Source organism: Diplotaxodon limnothrissa, linkage group LG12, assembly GCF_057381915.1.
Source record: "Diplotaxodon limnothrissa isolate DT_005_m linkage group LG12, D_limnothrissa_male_GT1.1, whole genome shotgun sequence".
Classification (NCBI taxonomy): Eukaryota; Metazoa; Chordata; class Actinopteri; order Cichliformes; family Cichlidae; genus Diplotaxodon; species Diplotaxodon limnothrissa.
This window is the reverse complement of record NC_140607.1, coordinates 34,045,559-34,070,285: the sequence shown is the minus strand read 5'-3', so window position 1 is coordinate 34,070,285 and position 24,727 is coordinate 34,045,559. Positions and strand designations below refer to the sequence as shown.

The 24,727-nt window shown below is 40.4% G+C and overlaps 2 protein-coding genes across 5 annotated transcripts in view; both read left to right on the top strand.

Annotated features, from left to right (window-relative positions):
- Positions 1-7,935, top strand: part of cnnm4b (cyclin and CBS domain divalent metal cation transport mediator 4b) — a 50,290-nt gene extending 42,355 nt beyond the window's left edge. For both annotated transcript variants that reach the window (XM_085367518.1, XM_085367519.1), the window contains 2 exons: positions 1,143-1,321; positions 3,605-7,935. In XM_085367518.1, coding sequence (XP_085223644.1) covers positions 1,143-1,321; positions 3,605-3,862 — 437 coding nt within the window. In that variant the 3' untranslated portion in view covers positions 3,863-7,935. The remainder of the gene's footprint in view (positions 1-1,142; positions 1,322-3,604) is intronic.
- Positions 7,936-10,101: 2,166 nt separating this feature from the next.
- Positions 10,102-18,891, top strand: LOC146621728 (interleukin-1 beta-like). 3 transcript variants are annotated; one of them, XM_085366845.1, is made up of 5 exons: positions 10,102-10,125; positions 17,613-17,808; positions 17,974-18,135; positions 18,389-18,522; positions 18,670-18,891. In XM_085366845.1, the coding sequence occupies exons 1-5, from the start codon at positions 10,102-10,104 to the stop codon at positions 18,889-18,891; spliced, it is 738 nt and encodes a 245-aa protein (XP_085222971.1). The 3 variants fall into 3 exon arrangements, with proteins under 3 accessions (XP_085222971.1, XP_085222970.1, XP_085222972.1); XM_085366844.1 differs by lacking the exon at positions 10,102-10,125 and having other exon boundaries at positions 17,592-17,808; XM_085366846.1 differs by lacking the exon at positions 10,102-10,125 and having other exon boundaries at positions 17,613-17,779; positions 17,981-18,135.
- Positions 18,892-24,727: the final 5,836 nt, after the last annotated feature.

Here is a 24,727-nt window from a genome sequence, read left to right as displayed (position 1 = left end):
TGAATGTCATCATTGTGATTACACTATGAGTGAGCAGAGGGTGAACATAACAAGTCTGAGGGAAGTGGGAGGTGCATGCTGCATGTTATGGCCATCTAGAGCTAAAATGAGCTGAACTAATGGCTAAGCTGTACTGGTTACATTATGATTGTTATTATGTGTCACTTTATAGAGTTCCGTGGAGGTTATTGTATGTAACTCTATACGTCATATGCTCTTGAGTTGAAATAATGTGTCATTTAATCCATTAGTTTATTATTGATTAGCTCTGACTGGGAGTATTTTATGTTTTTCTCAGTTTTATTTCATTCTAAGTCAAATCTTTTACATTTTTCAATAGGACTTAAATTTCTGTGACTCTCAACCAGTTGCTCTTAGAACTGAAGAAGCTTCTTGGATGAACTGTCTTCAACAAAATTAAAGAAGTCCAGTCATTTTTTTTAATATGTCACACAGAAATATTAATTATTCTAAACACAGAAACCTTTCTTCTATCAAAAATTGAATGTAGGAAAGTTTTGTCCAGGGAATTTCCACCTGGAAAGTTTTACAATTGTTGACTAACCAGTGAACAGTAAAATTTGAGGTTTTCAGCAGTTTGTTGTGAGTTATCACTTGAAAATGTGACACATATTTAAACATTGACTCACACTTATGTTTAACAGATTACAGCGTCAAATATTGCTTTCAGCTCTCTTAATAAGTCCTTAATAAGTTTGATGGTGCTCTTGGAAAACTTTTAGATGTTGTTGGCTTTGACCACAGCAGGATGCACGTCTTTGCTTCGGTGCTTAGAGTGGATTAAATACCTAAATATTAACTACCTTTTTTCTCCTTTACTTTCATAGGTTTAACTTTATTTCTGTTTAGGTGTTACTGCTGCTATTGCTGTGCATCCATTACACATTGTGTGTCAGTAATCACTCTCACTCGTTAATTATTCTTTATATTAACCTGCATTTGAAGCTACACTGCATCTTGTGCCTCTGAGGTCTCCACCATCAAAGGCTTTGAAACAGTAACATCAAGCCCAACCAACGGCATGGTTGGCCCGATAGGTGTTTATCACACAACCCTGTCTTTAAATGCGTAACAGGACCTGGTGCTATTAACCTTTCCTGCATGTGTGTGGGTGTTTGCAGAGTTTCGTTCACCATCCCATATCAGCGGCTTGAACCGAACAGCCTCGATGAGCGGAGCCGACCGGATGGAGTCACTTTCGGTCAGCGGCAGCAACAGTCAGCTCAACAACAGCATCCCCATGCAGCAGTACATACCAGACTTCTACGTCCGAGCCCTCACTGACCTACAGTTTGCCAAGGTTGTTTTTTGTTTTTTTTTTCTTACCTCCAAATTAACAATCAAGGCCTTTTGTCACCACATAATCTTTCTCCAGGGACTAGAAACCTTTAGGGGAAGTCTTTCCGCCATAAGGACCAGAGTCTAAATTATGTTTTAGAATTCCATTTTTAACTTTTTAACCAGTTCATGGGGAGTGGGTGGAGTGGGTTTGAACAAGCCTTTCCAAAGTTCATGCAGGATTTATGGTCCTGTGTTGGTTACTATCTTTGGCTATCTAAATAGTGGTCATTCAACCAATGCAGTAGCTTCAGAACATGATGGTGCTATGAATATTTATCTCTGTGAAGGTTCTCAGTCATCCGGGTCATCGTAATCTAAGGAGCTTGGAAAGAAAAGCGTGTGGACTTCTTTGAGTTGCTTGAAGACGTTTCACCTCTCATCCGAGAAGCTTCTTCAGTTCTAGGGTCAAATGGTGGAGAGTCCCAAAACTCTTAAACACAAACTTAACAATGTGGTGTATGCTGTACAGTGCAGTGAGGAATGCCCAGACCTCTACATTGGAGAGACCAAACAGCCACTTCATAAACGTATGGCACAACATAGAAGAGCCACCTCCACGGGACAAGACTCGGCAGTCCATCTGCATCTAAAGGACAAAGGTCACTCTTTCGAGGATGCCAGTGTTCACATTTTGGACAGAGAAGACAGATGGTTTGAAAGAGGAGTGAAAGAAGCCATTTATGTCCACTGTGAGCGACCATCTTTGAACAGAGGCGGGGGTTTACGACACCAACTGTCTGCCATCTATGATCCAGTTTTGAGATCCCTTCCCAGACACCTTAACGCCCACTCACATCCTGGACCATCTGACCTCAGGAAATCACGTGATGGGGTGGGGCCAGTTTTCACAATGAGCTCACCTGAAACCCTGGCTGATTGTGACCCACGCCCATTTTCACACCTTGGCTCATGTGATTAGTTAGAGGATCATTAGGGGGTCCATTGTATCTCTCGGTGGGTCACTCCCACAGAGCTTAAATCTGGGACTCTCCACCATTTGACCCTAGAACTGAAGAAGCTTCTCGGATGAGAGGTGAAACGTTTTCAAGCAACTTAAAGAATTCCAGGCGATTTTCTTTCCAAGCTCCTTAGACTATGAATTGTTATCATTCTTACTGGGTGAAAAGCTTGCTGAACGGGAAAAGGGGTTGAAGAGGAAGAAATGCATCAAAATCATATATTAGAAGCAAAGACCGTAACCGCAGTGGACACTTTTAACGGTTGGTTTCGCATCACTGCAAAGAAATATATCATAAATATTTTCTTCTCTGCAGAACAGACCAAGCTAAAGGACCTACACCAATACAGTGAATGAAATGAGCTTATGTTACCAGTTTTTCTGGAGATTTGTGACACTGGTGACGGTAAACAGCTACAATATGTAGACATGGGTCTATGAAGTTCTCAAAAGTATAGGAGCTCTGGGAACAAGTGCTAAAAATAGTTCTGATTTTTATATCAGGTGGCATTTAAAATAAAAATAAGGCTTTGACCTATCAGCGAAGCATTGCACTTGATTTACACTCGCCATTATTGCCTTCACAAACAGATGTGCATGCAAGAAGTGACATCACAGCTGCTGGAATGGTGTCTTTGGTGTCGTTTTTTACTACTTTTACTTCTCATGCTCCTCTCAGTTCTGATTACCTGGTGCAACCGACACAAATGCCTGATTGTGTGGGTCTTTACCAGCATTTCAATGGAGTTCAGAGATTCCCAGTTGATACAGATGGATTTGAGAGTGCAGCTTTCTTTGCAGAAGACTCCAGCAAGTGTGGTGAACGATGGCAGTGCTGTGGTGATGTCCCACAATCAATATAGTGATAGGGAAAAAGTCTAACAGATGGACTGACCAGAAACATACATTTCCTTGCAGCGTCAGGAAAAAACTTTTCATCACACGCAGCAAACAAAGGGAATGATTCACTTTAGCCTCTTTGTCAGTAAAGAAGTACAGAGTTTCCTGCACAAATCACACAGTTACGTGCACTATCCTTACATTGATCCAGTTAGACATCACAGTGACGTTATCCAATTTCTCGTAAAGTCAGACAGAAATTCTGTTTAAAATGCAGGCACACCTTTGGTCTTTAAAATTGAAATTTCCAGGACATACAGTTCTGAAAAGTTCTGTTGGCATGCAGTTTTAAAAGTACTCAGTAACTGATAGAAATACAACTGTGCAGGTCTTTGCTAACATATTAAGAATGATAACTATTCTCATTATCCCTCATTTTTTCAGATCACACGAGCTCAGTACCAGAACGGCCTGATGGCATCTCGCCTGGACAGCACGCCGCAGTCCCCCGAGAGCAGCCACAACACTATTCGTATGGATCAGACGCCTCCCACCACCATCGGTAACACCACCATTACGGACCTGGGAGCAGACTCCACCCCTACGGAGAACGGCCCGGACGAGACGACGCTTCTCCTCCTCAATGAGCAGAACTCGCCACACACAGGCAACCACCACAGCCAGGTGGAGAACAGAATCTGACAGCCTCCACTGGTACCAGCCCTCCATACTCCTACATTGGCCCACGTGCACTACTACGCCCGGTTGTATGCCGAGGAGGGGAGGATTGTGTGTGAGTGTGCGTGTTTGTGTGAGTGGGAATGCAGGCACAAGCTGATGAGGCCCAAAGAGTCAAGCCACGTTCATACTGTGTAAATATGCAAAGATTAAACACACACACACACAATCGCGCACACACACAGAGCAAACACACACTGATGAGCCAAAACATTTTGACTGTGCTTAAAGGATGAACAGGATATTTACGGCCATAATGTTTGGGCTCATCGGTGTACACACACATACCAAAGTCTCCACACCTCTACCGATCGATGGAACTAGTATCGCGTCAGTGTTTGCACATGCCTCTTGATCTGAAGGACCTGTTTGTCTGGACCAGAAAGCTCCTCCATTTCTCGTTCAGAGGTGTTACCGATTATTTAAGTGTGTGTGGTGTAGTGTGTGTGAGAAAGAGTGTGCGTTGCTTCTAAATCACTGTCCCTAATCAGAGACTCAGGGAGACTCCGCCCTCCTCCTCATTTCCGGATGTACGTAAAAGCAAGTGTGGTCGAAAGCCCCAAACCAGCCCATCGCCGCATGTGTAGCAACCTGCATCCCCCTCCTCCATACAGCTAGAGGACAAAGACAACCCGAGCATGTCTGCGGAGTTCACACAAAGTAATACGTGTACCATAGAAATTTATAGTGAGATATTTATTGGGGGGATATTGTGGTTAAATGAGGATGGGGATGGGGTGGATTTCTATCTATAGAGATATATTTTCTCTTCCTTGTTTCCTGCATAGAAACAGCTGGTAGCCCAGAGCCTTTATCCCAGAGTTGTTAAGAGATTTGCCGCTGATAGACCACCAGTCTGTATTGTGAACAAGACAATCAACATGAATATTTTGAATGTGTTAAATTAAATATGTAGGGTACGTTAACTGTGGCTGCCCTGCTCTCCAAATGCCATATCTGTGTCACCTTTAATTCTGTTCCTCTGAGGACAGACGTGGAGTTTCTAGATGGGTTGCAGAGACGAAGGCGTTCGAGAGCAAAGAATCCTTTCCTACTTTTTTTTGGTTTTTTTTGTTTTGTTTTGTTTCTAAAGACGATGGGTAGTCTGTGTCTGTGCGTGAGTTTGCGTGTACGAGACCAAAGCTGGCCATCATCTGACTTGTTGGGAGCAGAAACCAAAAGTGAGAAGCTTGATCACCTCCTGACTGGAAAATACTTTAAGAAATCTGAGAGTTTATTTATTGAGTTTAATGTCTGTGTATGCGTGTATATATTCCTATTGATTTGAAGGGGAGAAAATGCAATTTTATTTCACCGTTTTGGGAGATTTTACATGTTAAAATGTTTCTTTCCATTCAGTGATTATGTTCGGGTTTGCTTTTTGTTTTTAATGTAGGAAAAGGGGGTCACTCTAACATAGTTTTTGTATTTGTGTCTCCAAATGCAACATTAGCCACATTCTGTCTGGTTTTTTTGTTTGTTTGTGTGTTTTTTGGTTATATTTTACCAGTTATATTTTACTGTACGCTCAGACAACGTCTTAAAGAAGAATCTGAAAATCTGTTTTCTGGTGGATTTTTCTTTCCCTGAACTCTAACAGGAGCACAACCGTGTTTCATGGGTATTTCTTTATTTTGTGATACTCTGCTGCTTTTAAGACACCCGTTGTAGAATTTTATTTACACACTAACAACTACATGTAACAGATGTTCACTTTTTGGTACTTTTTATTAGGCTATACTTAAAAGATGGTCATAGCCTTTAGGTTTGAAACATAAGCCCAATGTGGAAGTGCCTTAATCCTGTGTTCTTTCTAATGGCCAGCAGGGGTGACTTCTCTGGTTGCAAAGAAAATATAATTATATAAAAGTTTATGAGGAAATAAATCTACTTTAAGACCACAGCAAAAAGGTTCCTTTTGAGTTTGCAGTCTGAATTGCAAGTTTTTTATTTAGTATAATTTGATGTTTGTTTAGTAAAACAAGGTCCCAATTAGAGTAAAATTGTGAATGCATTAGCTCATGGCTGTCTTTTGATAAACAGGTTGGCAGTCCTTGGGCTCGCAGTTCCTCCAGTTGTCAACAGTAAAAATAAATGCACAACTTCATTGAAGATGAAGATGATATAAAGTTTATGGTTGCACCGCCTTTACTTTTTCTGTCATCTTTGAGTAGCAAAGATTTTTTTACAAGCAACAAGTTTCCAGCTTTGCTCTAAAAGATGTGACCAAGTCTTCTGGGATATGCAGGACACCAGGAGTATGATACGAAGCAAGCGAAAGGAAAGATGATCACAAGCTGGTGTTAAAAAAAAATTGATTTTTCCTTTTATTGTTGCGGTTTTTGAGATCGGGAGCATTAACATAACACCCAGCAGCAAAAATGATTTTGAAATTTGAAGAAATTAGTATTACTACATCTACTACTACTTGTTTTCTGGATGAGGAAATCTGAAACCAAAAGCATTTCCGTTATTGTGGAATTTCCTATCTTGTTGAAGTGAGATGTCAATGAAAGTGAGTTTCAGCAGTGGTGGGAAAGGCCAGAGAGGTCAGTAAATTTCCAAAACTTCAGCAAGTGCAACACATGATTAGAATTTTAGTGTCTTTAGAAAATAAACATTTTTGACGTAGTTACATGTAGTTGACTTAATGTTGTTTCACAAATTATTATTATTTTATTTCTTTCACCAAATACAAAAGTGATCCTCTAACATTTCAATGTTAGATGATGCATTTTATGTCTCAGTTGGCAAACCTACAACTTTTTGCACCAAACCAGGTGCTTTGTGAGTGTGACTTGTATATTTGAATCATTTATTTGGCAGGTTTAATTGCATGTTACTGCCTACCAAAGACTAAAGTACAGCACTGATGCTGCTTATAAAGAGGCTGTGGCTGTTGGCTGGCATCTTCTGTGCAAATATTGCAGCTAAACAGTTTTGGGGAAATGCATTTCAAGCAGGCTGTGAATGTATTTGAGCACATGGAAATATATTTAGAAGGAAAAAAAGTGCTGCTTGAATGAGATTTTTCATCTCTTTTTCACACTTAAAATGCCACTAGATAACGCTAATGGGAAGGATTGTCAATAAATGGTAACTGAAGTCATCTATTTAATTATTCATCAATCAACTATCCAGGTTAGTTGACACCAATTTAAATCAAATATTGAAAGAAAACCAGCAGCCTCTCCAACGCTTTAATGACAAGCCCCAGTGAGTAAACACTAGTTCTACTTTTGAATCTGCATTAGCTTCATGTGCTCATGTTTTACTCCGTTTCCAAGAAATGTTTGTATTTCTTGTCTTTTAGGCAAAAAGTAAGAATTTTGCAAGTGACAAAGATTCAAAGAGTCCATGGTTTTTGTGGTCTAAAAACAGAAGCAGCACACAACACACAGTTGTGTCACAATGCTGCTGGTAACCCAAATTTCATAATCATATTATCACTGACTTCATCAAGTGACTGCAATAATTTCACTCCCCTGTCCACACAGAAGCTAAAGGACTTTCTCACTGCTGTGTTGGCTTCACTACTTTTTAATGACTACTTTTTTGTGTGTTCATTCCTGTTTTTCCTTTTTCTTCCTTGTTTTTTTTACTTAAACACCACAGAGACACACGCAAACACACACTCCTATTTCAAAGGACTGTATTTTTTTCCATGTTCATGTTTGAGTGGCCCCCCATCCCACAACCCCTGCTTTAAATTGTTCTGGGTTTGGGTTTATTATGGTGCACATGAATGTGTTTGTCAGTGCCTATATAATGTGGGGGGGGGGGTGTTTTCTTTTTTTGTACCTCAGAACACTGTTAGTGATTGTGGTAATAAATTTTTTTATTTTTTTATTTTTTTTTGTCTCGAGTTAAATTTGGGAACAGAGCGAATGGAGCGACTGGCATTTGGGAAAAAATACTGATTGTCCTTCATTCTCTCTGGCATGCTTTAACTTAAATATAAATAGACACAAGGTGTAAATACTGTTTTATAATTTCTGTCTTAATGAGTTTTGAAAATGAAGAAAGTTATTAATAAACCTGAGATATATTTCTCTACAGAGCTTTGTGATTGCCTTGTTTTGTTTCTGGGGCTGATCTGACATTTTTTTTCCCAATAATGGACACATACAATACTACGCTTTTTAGTCCTCTATACTGTTTAAAGCTATAAATATATTTAATGCAAATCTAATTTTTCACCACTGACTCACAGATTTGACTTCTTGTTTTTGATAAAAACAAAACATTGCCTCAGCAATCAAAAACATATTCCTCTAGCTCAGAGGTTCCCAAAGTGTAGGGCCCGCCCCCTGGGGGGGGGGGGGGGGGGGCGCAGAGCCATTGCAGGAGGGGCGCAGTATTGGGGGGGAAAAAAAGAAAAAAAGAAAATGAATACTTGGACACTGCTAGCATAATTGACAGGTTTTTGACGGGGCTCGCACGCAAACGCAAAGCAGGATATGAAGCATCGCCAAATATGTTTCCAAACCAACTTCATTCTAAGCCAAAGACAAGACAATATGGTGAAGCTTATCTTCCCTTTGGCTTCACCTGCACAAGTGTCAAGGCAGGTCTCCCCTGCAGAATTGGTTTTCCCTTCGTCGGGAGCAGCGCTGGGCTCTCCAAATAAACAGAATCCCACATTCTTGATTTTTAGTTCACAAACACTTCTTGGCTAACTACTCCTGACATTTTGGAGATGTTTGCTCTTTATACAGTAAAGTTACAGCGGGATACAAATAATATCAGGCTGATCCTGCCACAATTTGTCCCGCGGTTCAAATCACGGACAAACAGTATCCCACAGTTGTTTATGTTTTTAAACCCATTTTGCACAGAGAGGCATTTTTTGAAAAATGTATTGATAGCAATGTTGAATATTAGTTATTAGCCATGAACCATGAAACAATTGGAAGAAAATTCTATTTTTGGAACCTTTTGATCTAATACAAAAAATAAATAAATCTGAAATTGCATAAAGAAGTTCACATTTGTATCGTATTTACTACATCAGGCATTTATTATTTAAAATGCATTGTGCATTTTTTTTTATTTAATTTTTTCAGGGGGAAGAAATCAAACTGATGATGTAGAAGTCTTAAAAACCTGCATTTCAAAAATGATACACTTGGTTTTGAATGGTTGGATTTAAATGGTTAGGATATGGTGCATAATTTTTACAATAATTCCAACTAGTTTTCAGAGTTTTCAGAAGCACAAGTCTGGATTGATCACATCTACATCTGTAGATGTGATAAATGGGGAAGAGTAGAAACGCAAGGAGAAGAATAAAACCAAAGAGCCCTTTGTGGTATTGGTCACCATGTTTTTTTCTTCTGACTTGGAAAGAAATTAAATGATCATTCGTTGAAGCCACAATAACGCTCAAAAAATCATTCTTTTCCATCACAAACAAAGTTAGACTTTGGTTAGAGTAAAATGCAACTAAAAAAATGTAAAAACAAAGATTTACTTTAATAATTAATCATTTTACATGAGTGAAACTCCACTTTATGCCAATGTAAATACATTTAACTACACAATCCTTGATTGTGTTTCTTAGCATTTTGTGTGACACCCCTGCAATTGCCCCCATGGTGATCAATCTGTAGAGAAACAAAATGAGACAGAAAGACACACACCAGGCTGTCAGGAGGTTATTAATTTATACAGAGTGGCCTACTGTTCCCTCTCACTCCCAACTTTATTCAAGTGTTCAGCTGGAAAAAACTGGTTCTCCCCAGTTCGCTGTTTATTGCTTGTAGCCGCGTCACTTCAGCGTCTCACCACATGCCAAAACGTTCCCCTTTGATGGATGCTGTTCGCTTTGGATGTACCCATACACACCTGATTCACCCAGGCTATGGTGCGTGCACACACACACACACACACATTCTCGTTTTGCTATCTTAGTGAGGACATCTAATTGACCATAACATAATTGGAACCCTGACACTAAAACCAAATTTTCAGTTTAAAAATGCCTTCAAGCTCGTGGGGACAGGCACTTTTGTCCTCATAAGTGACTGTTGGTCCCCACAAGTATAGTAACGTTCCAATTTATGGTCCCCACAAAGATGTCTAAACAGGCACACACACACACACAGAGCTCACCTTTTTTGTGCAGCTACTTGAACATAAAATCTGAGTCACTTATTCTCCAAAAACACTGTTTGTTGTTCCACTTCTAAATGCATGAATATATGGAAACTCAAATGAAGTGTCCTATATTGCTAATCTCATATAATACTCCAGCATTTATTAGTATTTATTTTATAATGATTGTTCTTCAAGATGATCAGTGATATTTTCAGGTCAGAGCTTTTAATGTTGTGGCTAACCGGTATTGATGAAAGCATACATTTTCCCTTTTTTTTAAATGACCAATAGAATTACACTGAAACTATACTGAATTGGTGTCTAATGTCTTTTAAACATAACCTTGTTAGGTCAAATCATCCACTCGGGTTTTGTTCTGGTATTCTTAAGTTTCCTAGGAGGCTAATTGCTTTGTGGTGAGCCTGTTGAGGCTTGAAATTTTCCTCTTCCGTGTAGTTCACCAGTCATCTGTTGTACACAAGCACTTCATTTTAATGATTATCTGATGTTTCCTGTTGCACTGGTAGTGGGAGAAAAATTTCCCTTAGGGTAAGGCTTTGGAAAGGCAGCGATGAAGAAAGGTTTCAGCTGATGAATGAGTCAACCTACTTTTAATTCCTGTGTGAAAACTTAAAGTCAAGAAATTGAGGTTAAATTTGTTGGAGCATTAAAAAGAGCCCAAGAGCGTCTTACAACTAAAGTCTGATGTTGTCAATTCTAATGAAGATGCAGTCACTTTGGAAAAGCTTCTTTTGTTTTAAACTTGATTCATTTGCATAAACACTGATAGGACATTTTTTTTAATTTTATATTGTCATTTTTGCAACATTACTTGGTATTGCTACAATTGAAATACATTAATAAAGTAGTTGGAGCTGTGTCACCTCGAACACTATTTAAGTAGATTACGTACAGTGGCTGTAGACTAGATTTTACTGGAAGTTGCTTATATCTTTTTCTTTCCTCCTTCCTTGTTGATGATTCTCAGAAGTTGTCTAATACAAAAGATTATCAGCTGAATCTGATACTGAAGCATGGATTACACACTTGTCTGTACTGTCCATTATTTGTTATTGCTAGAGCATGGTGTATTATATAAGAATGATGTGAATCAGTTGTGAAGGAAGTAGAAGGCGGATTGAATTTCAAACCGAAAAAATTCCTACTGGCTGTGTCAACACCAGGGATTTTAATTGTGAAAATAGCCTAAGGGAATAATGTGATCTTGTATAATAGAAACAGTATCAGGTCTGATACATCACCTAGACCTGCTATTAGAAGGTGGAGAAAGGAGAGGAGTAATGATAGCTACGGGGCCAACCTCATCGTATTGTCATTAGCCGTAGTGTGCCAAGAGAGATTTCCGGATGATTGCAGTTTCACTGTGATGCAATCTAACCCTGTGTTGCAGTCAAACTCAACTGGCTATATCTGGTGTGCTCAGGAAGAGTCTGTGACCAAAAAAGGAGTTTGTGTTGGAAAATGTAACAACATGTGTAAACACACCTGTTGCCCTATGTAGTTTGAATTATCACTGATAATAAATTACCAGCAGTCTAAATACTTTACATGTTGTCTAGGAGTTAATTTAACAATACCCTACACCAAGGGTGTCAAACATAAGGCCCAGGGGCCAGAATCAGCAGAGCAAACATTCCAGTCCGACTCATTGGAAATGCTGTGGAAAATGTAAAGGATTGCATAGATTTTGCACTTTTTACTATATTTTAATACATTTCACAGCTTAGAGTGGCTGGAGGGCCAATCTAGTGATCAAATAGCAAAATTTAAAAAAAAATAAAAAATTTCTGAAAATGTCATGTTTTTTAAACTACTCTGCCACAGAGGCTTATAGTGTTTACCAACACAGCAATGCTGTTGAACAACCTCTTTTTTTGGACATCAGGAACATCAACAACTAATAACATGCAGTCTTTCGGAAATTGCCCTTGGGTGAATGGCTTTCCTGCTTTGGCGATTGATTCACTAACTGCATAACTTCCATCAACAGCAGCATCAGTGTCCTTAATGGCTTTGTGGAAAAGTTCTTGTTTCTTCCTTTTGGTAGCTGCTCAGCTAGTTTTTTCCTGTCATTGATTATATTCCTTCAGTATGGCAAGTTACACATAAGGCAGCTCGCACTTTCACCAAACTGCAATGTCCATCTTTCTTGAAATATCCGGTCTTGGTCTGTCTGACATGTCTGATTTTGCTGCTGCCTACTTTGATGACATAGTCATTTTCAGTTCTACCTGGGAAGAACGCCTGCAACACCTGGAGAAGGTATTGGCGCGTCTTCAGTCTGCAGCATCGCCTGTAAATCCAGCTAAGTGTAACATTGCCAAGGCTGAAACTGAGTACCTTGGGTTTGTGATTGAAAATGGAGTGAGAAAACCTCAAGTCAATAAAGTCACCGCCATAGAATCCTGTCCCTTGCAAGAGACCAGAAAACAGCTGAGATCATTTTTGGGTATGGCAGGATTCTGTCACCGGTTTATCCATCATTACTCTGCCGGGGCAGCTCTGACAGCTCTGACTGGTTCCTGAAGTCCCAATAGGATCCACTGGATGGAGGAGGCTTTTCAGGACCTACGACAATCTCTGAATAAGATAAGATTTACTTTACCAAATTGACCATCCCAGCCTTGCCGTAATGGTCTATTTGATTCACCTTTTGTTGTTTATTTTATTTATTTTTTATTTTCACTTGCTAGATACGGGACAGACTTGAATGAGGAAAAGAAAAGGGAGAAAGGAAGAGGGGGGAAAAACAGCGGAGAAGAGGGAAAACAAAAAACCAACTAAATAAGCAGACAAAAAAAAAAAACATATATCAATCACCTGGATCACCTGTTGAGAAAGAAAAAAGAAAACAAGCAGAAGAAAACGAGAGTAATACAATAAACAACATCATGAGGATCTATGGGAATATAACAGTAAATACTAAATATTAAACATTATTGTGCAGCACGTAAGATCGACAGCGCACAGTGTGCTTTGAGGTAGGAGCCAAAAGGGGTGTAGTTTGTGTGTGTGATCACCCGTGTGTACACCTGTGAGCATGGACGCGCTTGTTTTTAAAAGGTTCCTTCATGTAATGATCTGCTAGAGGGTGTGGGGGAGCCACAGCCCCGTCCTCCAGGGCATGAAGCAGGTATGGAGGAGATCAAAACTCCAGACATCCAGAGGCCCCCAGAACACAACAGACCAAGGAAGACCAACAGAGGGGCAGCCGCGCCACTGTCCCAGAAAGAGCTGAGGAGAGTCCCAGATGAGGGCTCACTCAGCAGCCGTGGAGCAGAAGCCAGGGGGGGTTGCAGTGACGCGCCCGTGAGCTCCACCGGCAGCCAGCTGTGCCTGAGTGACCGAGCCCCAGGCCGAGAGGCCGAGGGCACCGCACCCCCGAAGTGGCCCGAGCAAGCCCCAGGCTCCAGGCCCCGACAAGCAGCCACCAAGGAGTGAGCTGGTGGGTACCTGGACGCCCATCCCCAGACACAAAGAACCACCAACTCATCGATGTCTGAGGGCGTTTGCCACCGGCAGGGGAAGTGGGGGGGGGGGGGGGGGGGGGGGGTAGATAGGCAAAAAAACCCTCTTAATACTCCAAAGAAACACATGACAAGCAACAGGGTTGGGTAACGGGTGACAGACAGCCAATGTAGACAGTGCATCCGGGCCTGCAGCATAAGCGCTGGTCTCCTTGATCCACCGTCAGCATCGGAAGGGAATAAGCGTCGAAGGCGTTTGGAGGGGGAGGGGGGATGAGTGTACATCAGCATGTGTATATATATATGTCTCTGTGTGTGTGTGTGTATATATGTCCAGAGTTCAGCTGAGACAGTGTCCTTCGCCCTGCCAGGCTAAGTAAACAGTCTTCCAGTCAATCCAGGTGGCCTTGCATAGAACAGGGAGGAACAGTCTAAACACAGAGCCCAGTCTTGCACAGCCCTGATTTTGAGAGACATTTCACTCTTCAGACGAAGCCTCCGAGAGAAGTTTGTGAGCTGTTCTGTTACAGGGACCGCTTGGAGAACGTCATCCAGTGGCCTTCATCAGCCACAAGCTGTTTCTGAGGGAAGTACGATACTCAACCATCGAGAAGGAGGCACTGGCCATTAAAATGGGCCCTGGACTCCTTTAGGTATTATCTTCTGGGACAGAAGTTCGTATTGGAAACAAACCACAATGGATAGAGAAGATGAAGGACACAAACGGAAGGATCACGCGATGGTACCTTGCGATCCAGCAATTCCGATTCACCATCAACCACATTCCCAACAAGCATAAATGCACTGCAGACTGTCTCTCTCGCAGTCCCAGTGAGACAAGAGGGGGAGTGTGTGATGGGCTGCAGTGACAGCCACACAGTGGTAATATCCACTAAGTATTAGTGTAGAGGCTTATACATAACACAACATTCACATTTTTTCTTTCTTTAAATATAGGATTTAATTCACAGGATAATAAATGACTGGTTTTGGTTTAGAATTAATTCACATACTCGCATAACACTGTATTCTAAAATATGTGTGCACGTTTTAGTTTATACTGTTATCAGAAATAACAAATATATTCAAAATAATCACTCCAGCTGTTAACACATTTTTTAAAAGAAAAGAAATTTTAAAAATTAGAAAGAATGAAGGCAGAAAGAGGCAAGAAAGCTGATTCAGCAGCCAAATGAAAGGCCAAAGACACAAACAACGTAAGACAACTGAACTGCATCATCCCATTTCCTGCAAATGTTTGTGAAGACAATGTTTGTTTCTGTCCTGATGCGTGGTTTTCAGAAGAGAGAACTGAAATTTTAGGGCGCAGGAGGAAACAGACAGAACAGAAAACGGTCAATAAGTCAAACCAAAAAAACCCACCTGGTAGAAGTTTGAGGCGCAGTACAGCGAGCTAAACGGACTCTATGAAAAAGACCAAAGAGAAGACAGGACTATACCTTATAAACACACTGAGTCAGTGGGGATGAGATGTAAGACACAACTTCTACAGTGGAGTGGGGAAACAGCCAAACTGCACATGCTAAACAGTATAAAGAAGACTCACACTAAACATAGCAGAGATAAAAAGGACAGTGGGACGCGTTGAGTAATAAAAGGATCAAAAACACATATTAAACAGATAAAACTACAGTTTTATGTGAAATTTAAACTGTTTTCAGCAAATCCATGCATGTCCTCACCCCCCACCCCTTCAATTCACCTTCCTTAACCCCTTACCCAACTGCAGATTGGATGGCAGTGAGCCTATCCCAGCTCACGCTGGGTGAGACATGACCTAACATGCATGTCTTTGGACTGTGAGAGGAAACTCCAGAGTGAAAGCCCCAGCTGAGCAAAAGGTTTAAAATCAGGATCCTCGAGATATAAACCAGCAAACCTGTCAGCTGCACTGCCTTTCACTTCCTATGTCAAAAAACATTCTAATGAAATCTAATATATTTTAGTGGAAGATACATGTCTGGTTATCAAGGATCATATCCTCAAACTCTGTTTGCCAAAGTTTGTCGTATCTCTGTGTGTTTCCCTTTGATTTCATCATAAAGGAAATGAAAAAGTAAAGTGAAACTGCCAACCAGCAGCATAATGCTCATTTGCTATAACTGCTACCTTTAATTGTATTTATTTATTGCTTAATTTAGTCTCTTCTTCTTGGCTAATGGTACTGACACACAGTCAGGATTTGTTTTTGTTTTTCTTGCTTTTTTTCCACCGTGATTTTCCAACAGTGTTCTTGTATGTCTCTGTATGATTGTTTATTTTTATTTTTTGGTTATCTGTCCCAGATCACACACGTCGATTCATTTTGTTAGTAAGAAGAACCAGTGAAAATTCCAGGCTTTTATCTTTAATTGTTTTCAAGTTATTCACGTTGCCCCAGATTTCAATGTGCTGGAAAATAGCCTGAAAGCGGGTCAGCTGACCATTTAAAAATCTATATCTTGAAAAGTATTTGCTACATGAAGCTAGAATTTCACAGCACTCATTATATGCTTCCAAACTTTGGACCATAAAACCATTATCTGTTCAACGCTGATATTACTGAACCCTTTGTTACTGTTTCAATAGCCTTTATTTACCTTCAATATGCTCAAATCATCTCCTTAAAAATTCTGTTTTTAAAATCATAAATCTGGAGTCAAATGTGCCTATTATAGCTGCAAAACTAGTCACACAATGAAAACTTTTATTTGGAGATCGTAGCATTTTTAAAGTTTATATGAAGCAACAGGATGTAAATATCATAAACAGTATATTTAAGTGGAGCCCTTCCCCTGCCAGGCACTGATAAATTACTCAGAGCTTTCAACTGTGACAACTATGCCTGACACACTCGGTCAATAAAAAGGCTCTAAGAGCATGTGGCAGCAGGGTGTGGTTTTGGCTCACCTGCAGAGGAAGCACCAGGAAAGTGGAGAAATAAACAACCCAACTAAACCACGTTAAACTGTATCTGACTGTATGTTGAGAATTCTTGGTATCAGCTTTGTAACATACCTAACACAAATAGCACCAGTTGCACTACACTTCCTATTTTCTTTCCTCAAAAAATATCAGCAAAACCCCACAGAGTGCTCAAATAAGTGAGAAAAAATAACAGCTTTCAAACAAGTAAATGTTGGGTTTCATGTGACGAGCCATGCGCTTCATCGGCTTTCTGTACTTTCTGTTATTCCCGCTGTGACTCCACATGACTTACACTTTTAAGACGCTGATATTACTCAACCCTTTGATACTGTTTTAATACAGGGCCAACAAAGAGTTTACAGATGCCAATCTTACACCTTTATTTACCTTCAGTATGCTTAAATCACCTCCTTAAAAATTTTGTTTTTAAAGTCATAAATCTGGAGTCAAATGTAGTAACTAAAAAAAATATAAACGTACAGTTCTCAGTATTTTGTTGCTTGTTGATTCTGCTTTATGATTCAGCGGTATAGCTTCCTACTTTCAATATTGCATGTGAGGGTTTTCAGGCTGTTCAATGTAACTCTACTTCAAAAAAGGAAAAACATTGTTTTCCCCTTAAAAATATAAATAACATAATTCAGTGATAGTTATAGTTTATTTATTGCTAGATACTAGGGGACCTTCAAACATGTCAGTGTAATTCCAGTATTTCATCACTGAAAGCACCGGAGCTCCACTCCTTGTTTGGCTCTAGAAATTCCCCAATAGGAGGAGACGAGGGAGCGTATAAAACTCCTGCCAGTCAGGTCAGTCAGACAACTGCTAACAAAGCTCACTGACACTGAACTGAACTACAGGTTTCAACAGGTAAGCTGACTCAATTTGTTGACAGTGTTAATGTGGAGCAGATTATAAGGAGGATCCTTTATAGAGTGTAGTTGTTTTTTGCTAAGGTTTCATTCATAGATTAAATTCACAAATTGGTGAAGCAAATGTCTATATTTCTTTAATGCATTATATAAAAATGTCATGTTTTTTTGGTTGAATAAGAAACAAAAATAAATAAAATAACTGATAAAAAGGTAGAAGACATATTTAGATAATGTGTGAGTGAATGAATGTGAGTATAATAGAAACTGTTTTTTGGGCTTTAGCAGATCTTAACTCAGTAAGAGATGGACTTCAAAATGAGCTACATGGCTGAGGAATGGAGCCTCAAGATGCCCAAGGGACTGGACTTGAAGGTTTTACATCATCCAGTGACAATGAAGAGTGTAGCCCACCTAATCATTGCCATGAACCGGTTAATGACCAGCACGTCAGGGTCAGTGCTGAGCACAGACTTCCAGGATGAAAACCTGCTGCCCATCAGGTTGAAGAGCTTTTTGGAAGGTAATCACACAGACAAGACTTCATTTAAATAGTGGAAAAACACTGAACTATTATATTATATACTATTATCTATGTCTTTTCTCTGATCTAACTAAAGCCTTTGGTTTAAAACAGCATAACAACACAGTATTCAACCATGAACGTCTGTTTTTTTTTCCTCCCCAGAGGAGAGTATACTAGAGAGGACAGGTCCACCACCTCAGTTCACCAGCAGGGGTGAGATTGAGTGCACTGTGACTGACAGCCAAAAGAGGAGCTTGGTTCTGGTCCAAAGCAGCATGGAGCTCCATGCAGTGATGCTGCAGGGAGGCAGTGATGACCGCAAAGGTAACTACATGTGACACTTAGACGTTTAAATAGTTGAAAATAGTTGAAAATCGTTCTCGATGCAGAATCATCTGTTTTACATCATCCGTGTTGTTAGAAACATGAAGTAGAAAAGAACTAAAATGCCATAAAGTAGAAAGGATAGGTAGCTTGAATTTATTAAATTGATTCAATTGTGCCTCTAACATTTTCCTGCTTACGTACGCTGCCATGATTTATTAAAATGACCCTGTATCCATCACTCTCTCCACAGTGCACCTGAACATGTCGACCTACGCGCACCCTACACCCATCGCTGAGACCAGGCCTGTCGCTCTGGGCATCAAAGGCACAAACCTCTATCTGTCTTGTCATGAGGATGACGACAAGCCAACCCTCCACCTGGAGGTAAACTTCTTTCAGGACTCTCACATGAAAAGCACACCATTTGTTATAATCTATAAGACACTGCACACATGTAGATGAATTAATATTTGATATCAGGCCTAATTTTGTTGACTGAAACTCTCTGACATGGATGTTTGCTCTTCTCAGGAGGTGACGGATAAAAACAGTCTGACAAGGATAAGCGCTGAAAGCGACATGGTGCGATTTCTCTTCTATAAACGCGACACTGGGCTCAGCATCAGCACTCTCATGTCTGTCCGCTGCCCCAACTGGTACATCAGCACAGCGCAGGACGACGACCAGGTGGTGGAAGTGTGTCAGGAGACCGCCCCACGCTACAGAAGCTTCAACATCCAGCGCCAGAGTTAAAACCCATTAAGGATTCCCAAGATGAATTTTGGAGCTCTATTTGCGCTCCAGTTTGACCTTCTTAAAGTATGTGCTAGGTACATAAATTGGAATAATTAATGATGTAAAGTTACATCACAAGGTAGCATCATTGTGCTCTCTGAGCATCTGGTGTGTATTTATGTATTTATGTATTTATTTTTATTTCCATTTTTATATCTTATGTCTTATTTTTCTTTAGAGTTGATTGAAAGGTATTTGATATGTGAGACTTAAACTTCACATCAGTCTTTTTATGTGTTTAAACTGTGTACTATAAAATTTTCATGCAATGAGAAGGCTGTAGATTTAAGATGGAATGACGTACTGTAATACTCTTGTCTAAAGTTGACACATTGTTTTAAATCTTTTGTTCACCTTGTGTAAAAAAAAAAAAGCTCTAATAATATGTTTCTTGCAAAGATGTAAAATAAAAAAATCAATATTTTCACAACTTCTGCTCTGACATGATAACTGTTAAATAAGAGGAACTTCTCCTTGTACTATACCTGCTTTTATAAATGTCTAGTACTCCAAGTGTTTAAATAATTAACCCAAAACTGATATATTTTCACAAGTCTATACAAATCCTAATTTGAATTTGAATTTTAAAAAATAATTAATAAAGGAGTGCGTCACTAGAGGTGCGCAGCTGCATTTTAAATTAACTGAAGCCGGTAAAGAGAAGAGTGTTGGAGGCCCAAGTAGAGGGAGTTACAGTCGTCCAATCTGGATGTGATAAATGCGTGGATAATCTTTTCAAGGTCCTTTAAAGGAAGGAACGGCTTTGCTTTAGATATCTGACGCAACTGGCAGAAGCTGTTTTTTCCCACAGTGGAGAGCTGTTTCTCAAGTTTAAAAGAGCCATCCAGGAACACTCCGAGGTTTCTTACAGTGAGCGAGAGATGGCTAGCGAGAGGGCCAAGGGCATCAGCTAACTGGTCTAGCGGAGTGTGACTACCAAAGACTTCGATTTCAGTCTTATTCTCGTTCAATGTAAGAAAATTATGTGACAACCAAATTTTAACTTCATGCAAACAGTTGAACAGATGTTGCAAAGAAGCAGACACGTCAGATTTCAAAGGTGAATAAATCTGGATATCATCGGCATAACAGTGAAAGGAGATGTTGTATTTTTAAAAAATTAATCCCAACGGCAACATGTACAAAGAGAAAAGAGCGGGACTGAGCACGGACCCTTGAGGTCCCATAGCAGCAGAGAACGACCTCTCTGAGAGATAGGATTTAAACCAAGTTAAAACCGTACCTTTGAGACCAACATCATGTTCCAATCTTGATAGAAGAATGTTGTGGTTAACCGTGTTAAAAGCAGCAGTCAAGTCAAGTAAAACTAAAACCACGGAATAGAGGTTTAAAACCAGACTGAAACTTTTCATTAATACCATTTGCATCTAAGTTATAGATCTTAAATTCTGTGTTGGAATCTTAACAGTTTGTTTACAACCACAAATCTAATGCTCCTGTTGCTACTAGAACCTCTTTAGGTTTCTCTTCCTAAAATAAATAATTGCTGTTCTTCGCTGACACTTTTGTTAATTCTTCTTTTATTCCAGTTCTTTTCCTTTCATCTTGTCTCTCTGTTTTGTTTTCTGTCTGTATCTTAAGTTCATATGTCTTAGTCCTGGTCTCAGTCTTCAGTATTTCCAGTCTTATGATCTCTTGTCTCATGTGCTTTAGGTTTAGTTCTGCTTCTTTTGTCGCTTTATCTGTTTATCTGGTTAGTTTCAGTTATACTTCCACCTGCTGCCTTTTCCCTTGTTATCCTGTGTGTGCATATATTGTCTGAGTCTCCTCTGATTCTTTTGTCATGCTCTCCCTCAGAGCTGGATTCCTCTTGGTTTTGTGTTTCCCTAGAAAATGTATAATTCTGGTTTCCTTCTTTTTGATCTGCATTATTTTTTTTTACCTTGTTTGAGCTCAGCATACTTTTAAGTTTAGTTCTAGTTTTTCTTCTGAGCGCTGCATTTCTGGGTGCAGCTACTGCCTGACACACAGCTGACTTCGACTGTTTTTTTATTTTGTCTTTCTGGGAAGCAGTTTGTAAGCCTGAAAATTACTATGAAAATAAACATTGTTATTTGTTATTTTTATAGATAATTGTAGCATTTTTATTCATGAGGAAATCCACTGACAAGGATTGAAATTATTTCAAACAAACGAAGCCTTATTGCCAGTGTTGGGGTTGAAGTAATGCAGCATGTTACTTGATTACTCCATAGAGAAAGTAATTTGTTACACTACTCATTACACTATTTTCTTTGAATGACTTAAAATTTGGAAACACCGCTTCACCCATCACCATGGCAACCACCTCTTACCCTCCAGTCAGACCTGCATAGAGAGAAGAAGAGAAGGGGGGGGGGGGGCTTTTTCTTAACCTGAAATTTACAGCCTTGTCTTCTCTAACAGTGTCAGGCTAACGGTGTGTTCACACCGAACGCGATAGATGCGATAGGCCTCCACTAGTGAGGCAGCCCTCCCAATCGAAATTTCTCTCTTTGGGGCCTTTCTCTGTAATGTCTAATGTTGTCTGTGTGTAGCAATCTACTTCTAAAACTACTCTATAATACTTAACTGTGTGGTAAGTATAAAACATGTGTGTGATGTAATTATGACGTAGTTGTGAGACATATAATAATGAGGTATATTTGTATTAAAGATGACTAAATTCCAACATTACGTATGAACATAAAACACAAGGCAAATATGGAAACCAGCCCAAAGACACCTCAAAGCAATCGCAACAGTGATTGAACAGGTAGAAACAGAGCTGCTTTTATTACCTGTTGAAGTTCAGGGTCTGACTGCTGGGCTGGGGTTGGCATTTACTCAGCTTTAACATCACTCTGGGTTCTTGGCTATATTTGTGTTAGCATGCTGCCTGTGCAGATGCTAGCAAAGAGCCCAAGTTGTGGCTGTTTCTGTCCTGGATGAAGTTTGCACTTGAACGTTTCATTTTGTACAATAGAAATAAAGTTATACAAAGAAGTTATAGTTATACAATGAAAAACAGAAACTATTGCTGCACATGTTAACAACCCCATTCAACAACAAAATCCATTTTATAATAGGTAAATTGTGTTTACCCAGACCTCCTTCTTTCCAGCCACCTCCTCCAGCTTGTCTGGGGAAACACCAAGGTGGTCCCAGGCCAGCCGAGAGATGTAATCGCTCCAGCGTGTCCTGGCTCTGCCCTGGGCCTCCTGCTGGTGGGACATGCCCGGAACACCTCACCCAGGAGGCGCCCAGGAGGCATTTTTATCAGATGCCTGAGCCACCTCAGCTGGCTCCGGTTCTACTGTGAGCCCCTCCCAGATGGCTGACCTTCTCACTCACTCTTTCTATCTCTCTCACTCTTCTCAATCTCTACGGCAGAGGCCAGCCACCCTTCACCTCCTGGCCACCACCCGACTCACAATGAACCCTAACCTCCTGCGGTGGTGGGCCTGCAGGAAGATGGGCCCATGTCCGTTTTTTGGGTGGTGCCCGGCCAGGCTTGGCCACCAGATGCTCACCCTCAGGGACCCTCCCCAGGTCTGGCTCCTGAGTGGAGCCCCGGTAACCCTATCCTGGGCAGGGTAAACTGTTCCCTCGGTGGTCTTCTAATAGGGGTCTTCTGAATGGCTCTTTGTGTCGTCCCCCACCCAGGACCAATTTGCCATGACAGACCCTACCAGGGCACAAAACATAGCCCCTGGGATCCCTGGGACACACAAACCCCTCCACCATGAGTAGGTAGCAATTTGCGTAGGAGGACCCAATTCCTTTCATCTTATTTCTCCTAGTTAACCATTGTTGCCTGGCCTGTAAGAAAATTGATGAGAAAAGTCTGCTTCCGCTGTGCTGCAGAGTTTTAAGGGCCATAAATAAAAACTCTGTCACCCAACACCTGTCCATATACCCAGCCAACAACAGTTGAGGTAATGTAAAGAGAGGAGAGTATACAACATGCCAGATAACAGACAACCTTGCCTAATACCTCTCCAGACAGGGAGATGTAAAGAGAGGAACTAGTTTAGGACATCCAAACCACAAATGTTGCAAGGTCTCCTCAGCTTGAAAAAAATACAAGCTTATAATCTTTGACTGTCTGCTCTACCACCTGTGGCTCAGGTGGTAGAGCAGATAGCCAGTCTGCTTGCCAAATATCCTTGGGAAGGTACTAACCCCAAGTTGCTCTCCAATGCAGCCATCAGAATATGAATATGTGTGAATGTTAGATAGAAACACTTAGACAGAAAGAGTATTTAAAAAAAGTGCTGGTGTGAATGAGTCAAGTTGTGTAAATCACTTTGAGAGCTCAGTTAGCTTAGATATAAGAACCAGTCCATATTTACAGTGACTACGTCCCTTTAAAACCCAAACCATGAAATAACTGCCAGAAATCTTCATCTTTTGATAATGGAGTGTTTGTTGAACCCCAAGACAAAATATATATAAAAATATATCAAATTTTAATCTGCATATGAGTTTTAATTTGTATCACATTTGCTACATAACCCATATTTTTGCAATTTAGTCATTAAAAATGTTTCATGCAATTTAGATCATTTTTTGAGGGTAAAAAAAAGTCATGCTGATGATGTAGAAGTCTCAAAAACTCACAAAAACACATGTAGCAGATACGATACACTTGGCTTTAATTAAGCGCCATATGTCTGTTTGTGGTAACTCACCTGTGCGCTATCCTCAACTAGAGATCCAAGGCCCCCTGGATTTTTTTCATAGGGGTGGCCATGGGAGCCACTAAAAATATTGGGGTGGCATACCAAAGCCGAACCGTGCAGGGGCTCAGCGAATGGGAAGAGGTGATGGAAATTGTGAGTGACATACAAAGTGACACAATACGAATGAGAAAAATTGTATATGCAAGAATAAATAACAAATTATTGTTTCAACTCACTGTAAGATGTCTTCCTCTCTCTCTTGCGCCCACGTTTATTAAAAATATTATGAACATAGGACACGGGGGGTGGCGGCTAGTGAGTCTCTGCAAAACCCACACTAGGCACTTGCCAAACGAATCCAGGAAGGGCAGCCACCACTTCCTCCACCAACTTCCGTAGGACAGACAATGACTTAGGAACTGGCAGAACCGGCTGAAGACAGCAGCAGTTTTCCGCTGCTCTCCTGATCTCAGCACTGCCAGTTTTGTCAGGTCAGATGTTGCTAGGACTCTTTGCATGGTAACAAATGCTACAATTATTGATGCTAATAGAACCAAGCAAGCTAGACTGAATAAGAGGGTTGAAGAACAGGGGGTCTTCCCTCTGCTGGCATAAAACTCAGAGCAGAATCTTTTAACACATAACACTTTGGTTCAGAGTGGTAGAAGGATGAAATCCCTGAGATGTCCGTACCAGTCATCATTTCGATCCACATCTGTGGTTTGTGGTATAAGAAATGCTGAGCAGTCTGAAGACAAAAAGACCTAATGCAATTTTTTATGTCAATGAGTCGCTGTCCACCTTCCCACAGAGGTAACAAAAGTGCTTTGGTAAAAGTTGCCAAAAAAGGCAACCAGTCTCTTCTCTATTTCCTGCATCAGTGTATGTGAAGGCAGGAGCAGGAGCATACGGCATGGCAGATAACAGACAACCATCCCTAATGACTCTCCAGACAGGGACTGGTCTGCTGAGTCCCCTCCTATCTTCAACAAAACAGCAACTCAAAGCATGAAATATTGTTTTTTCCACAAACCTGCATCTTGAAGTGTCCTAAACAAATAATCCACTCTATCAAAAGGTTTTTCTTGATCTAACCAAAAAATCCAGCTTTTGAAGATGGAATTTTGACT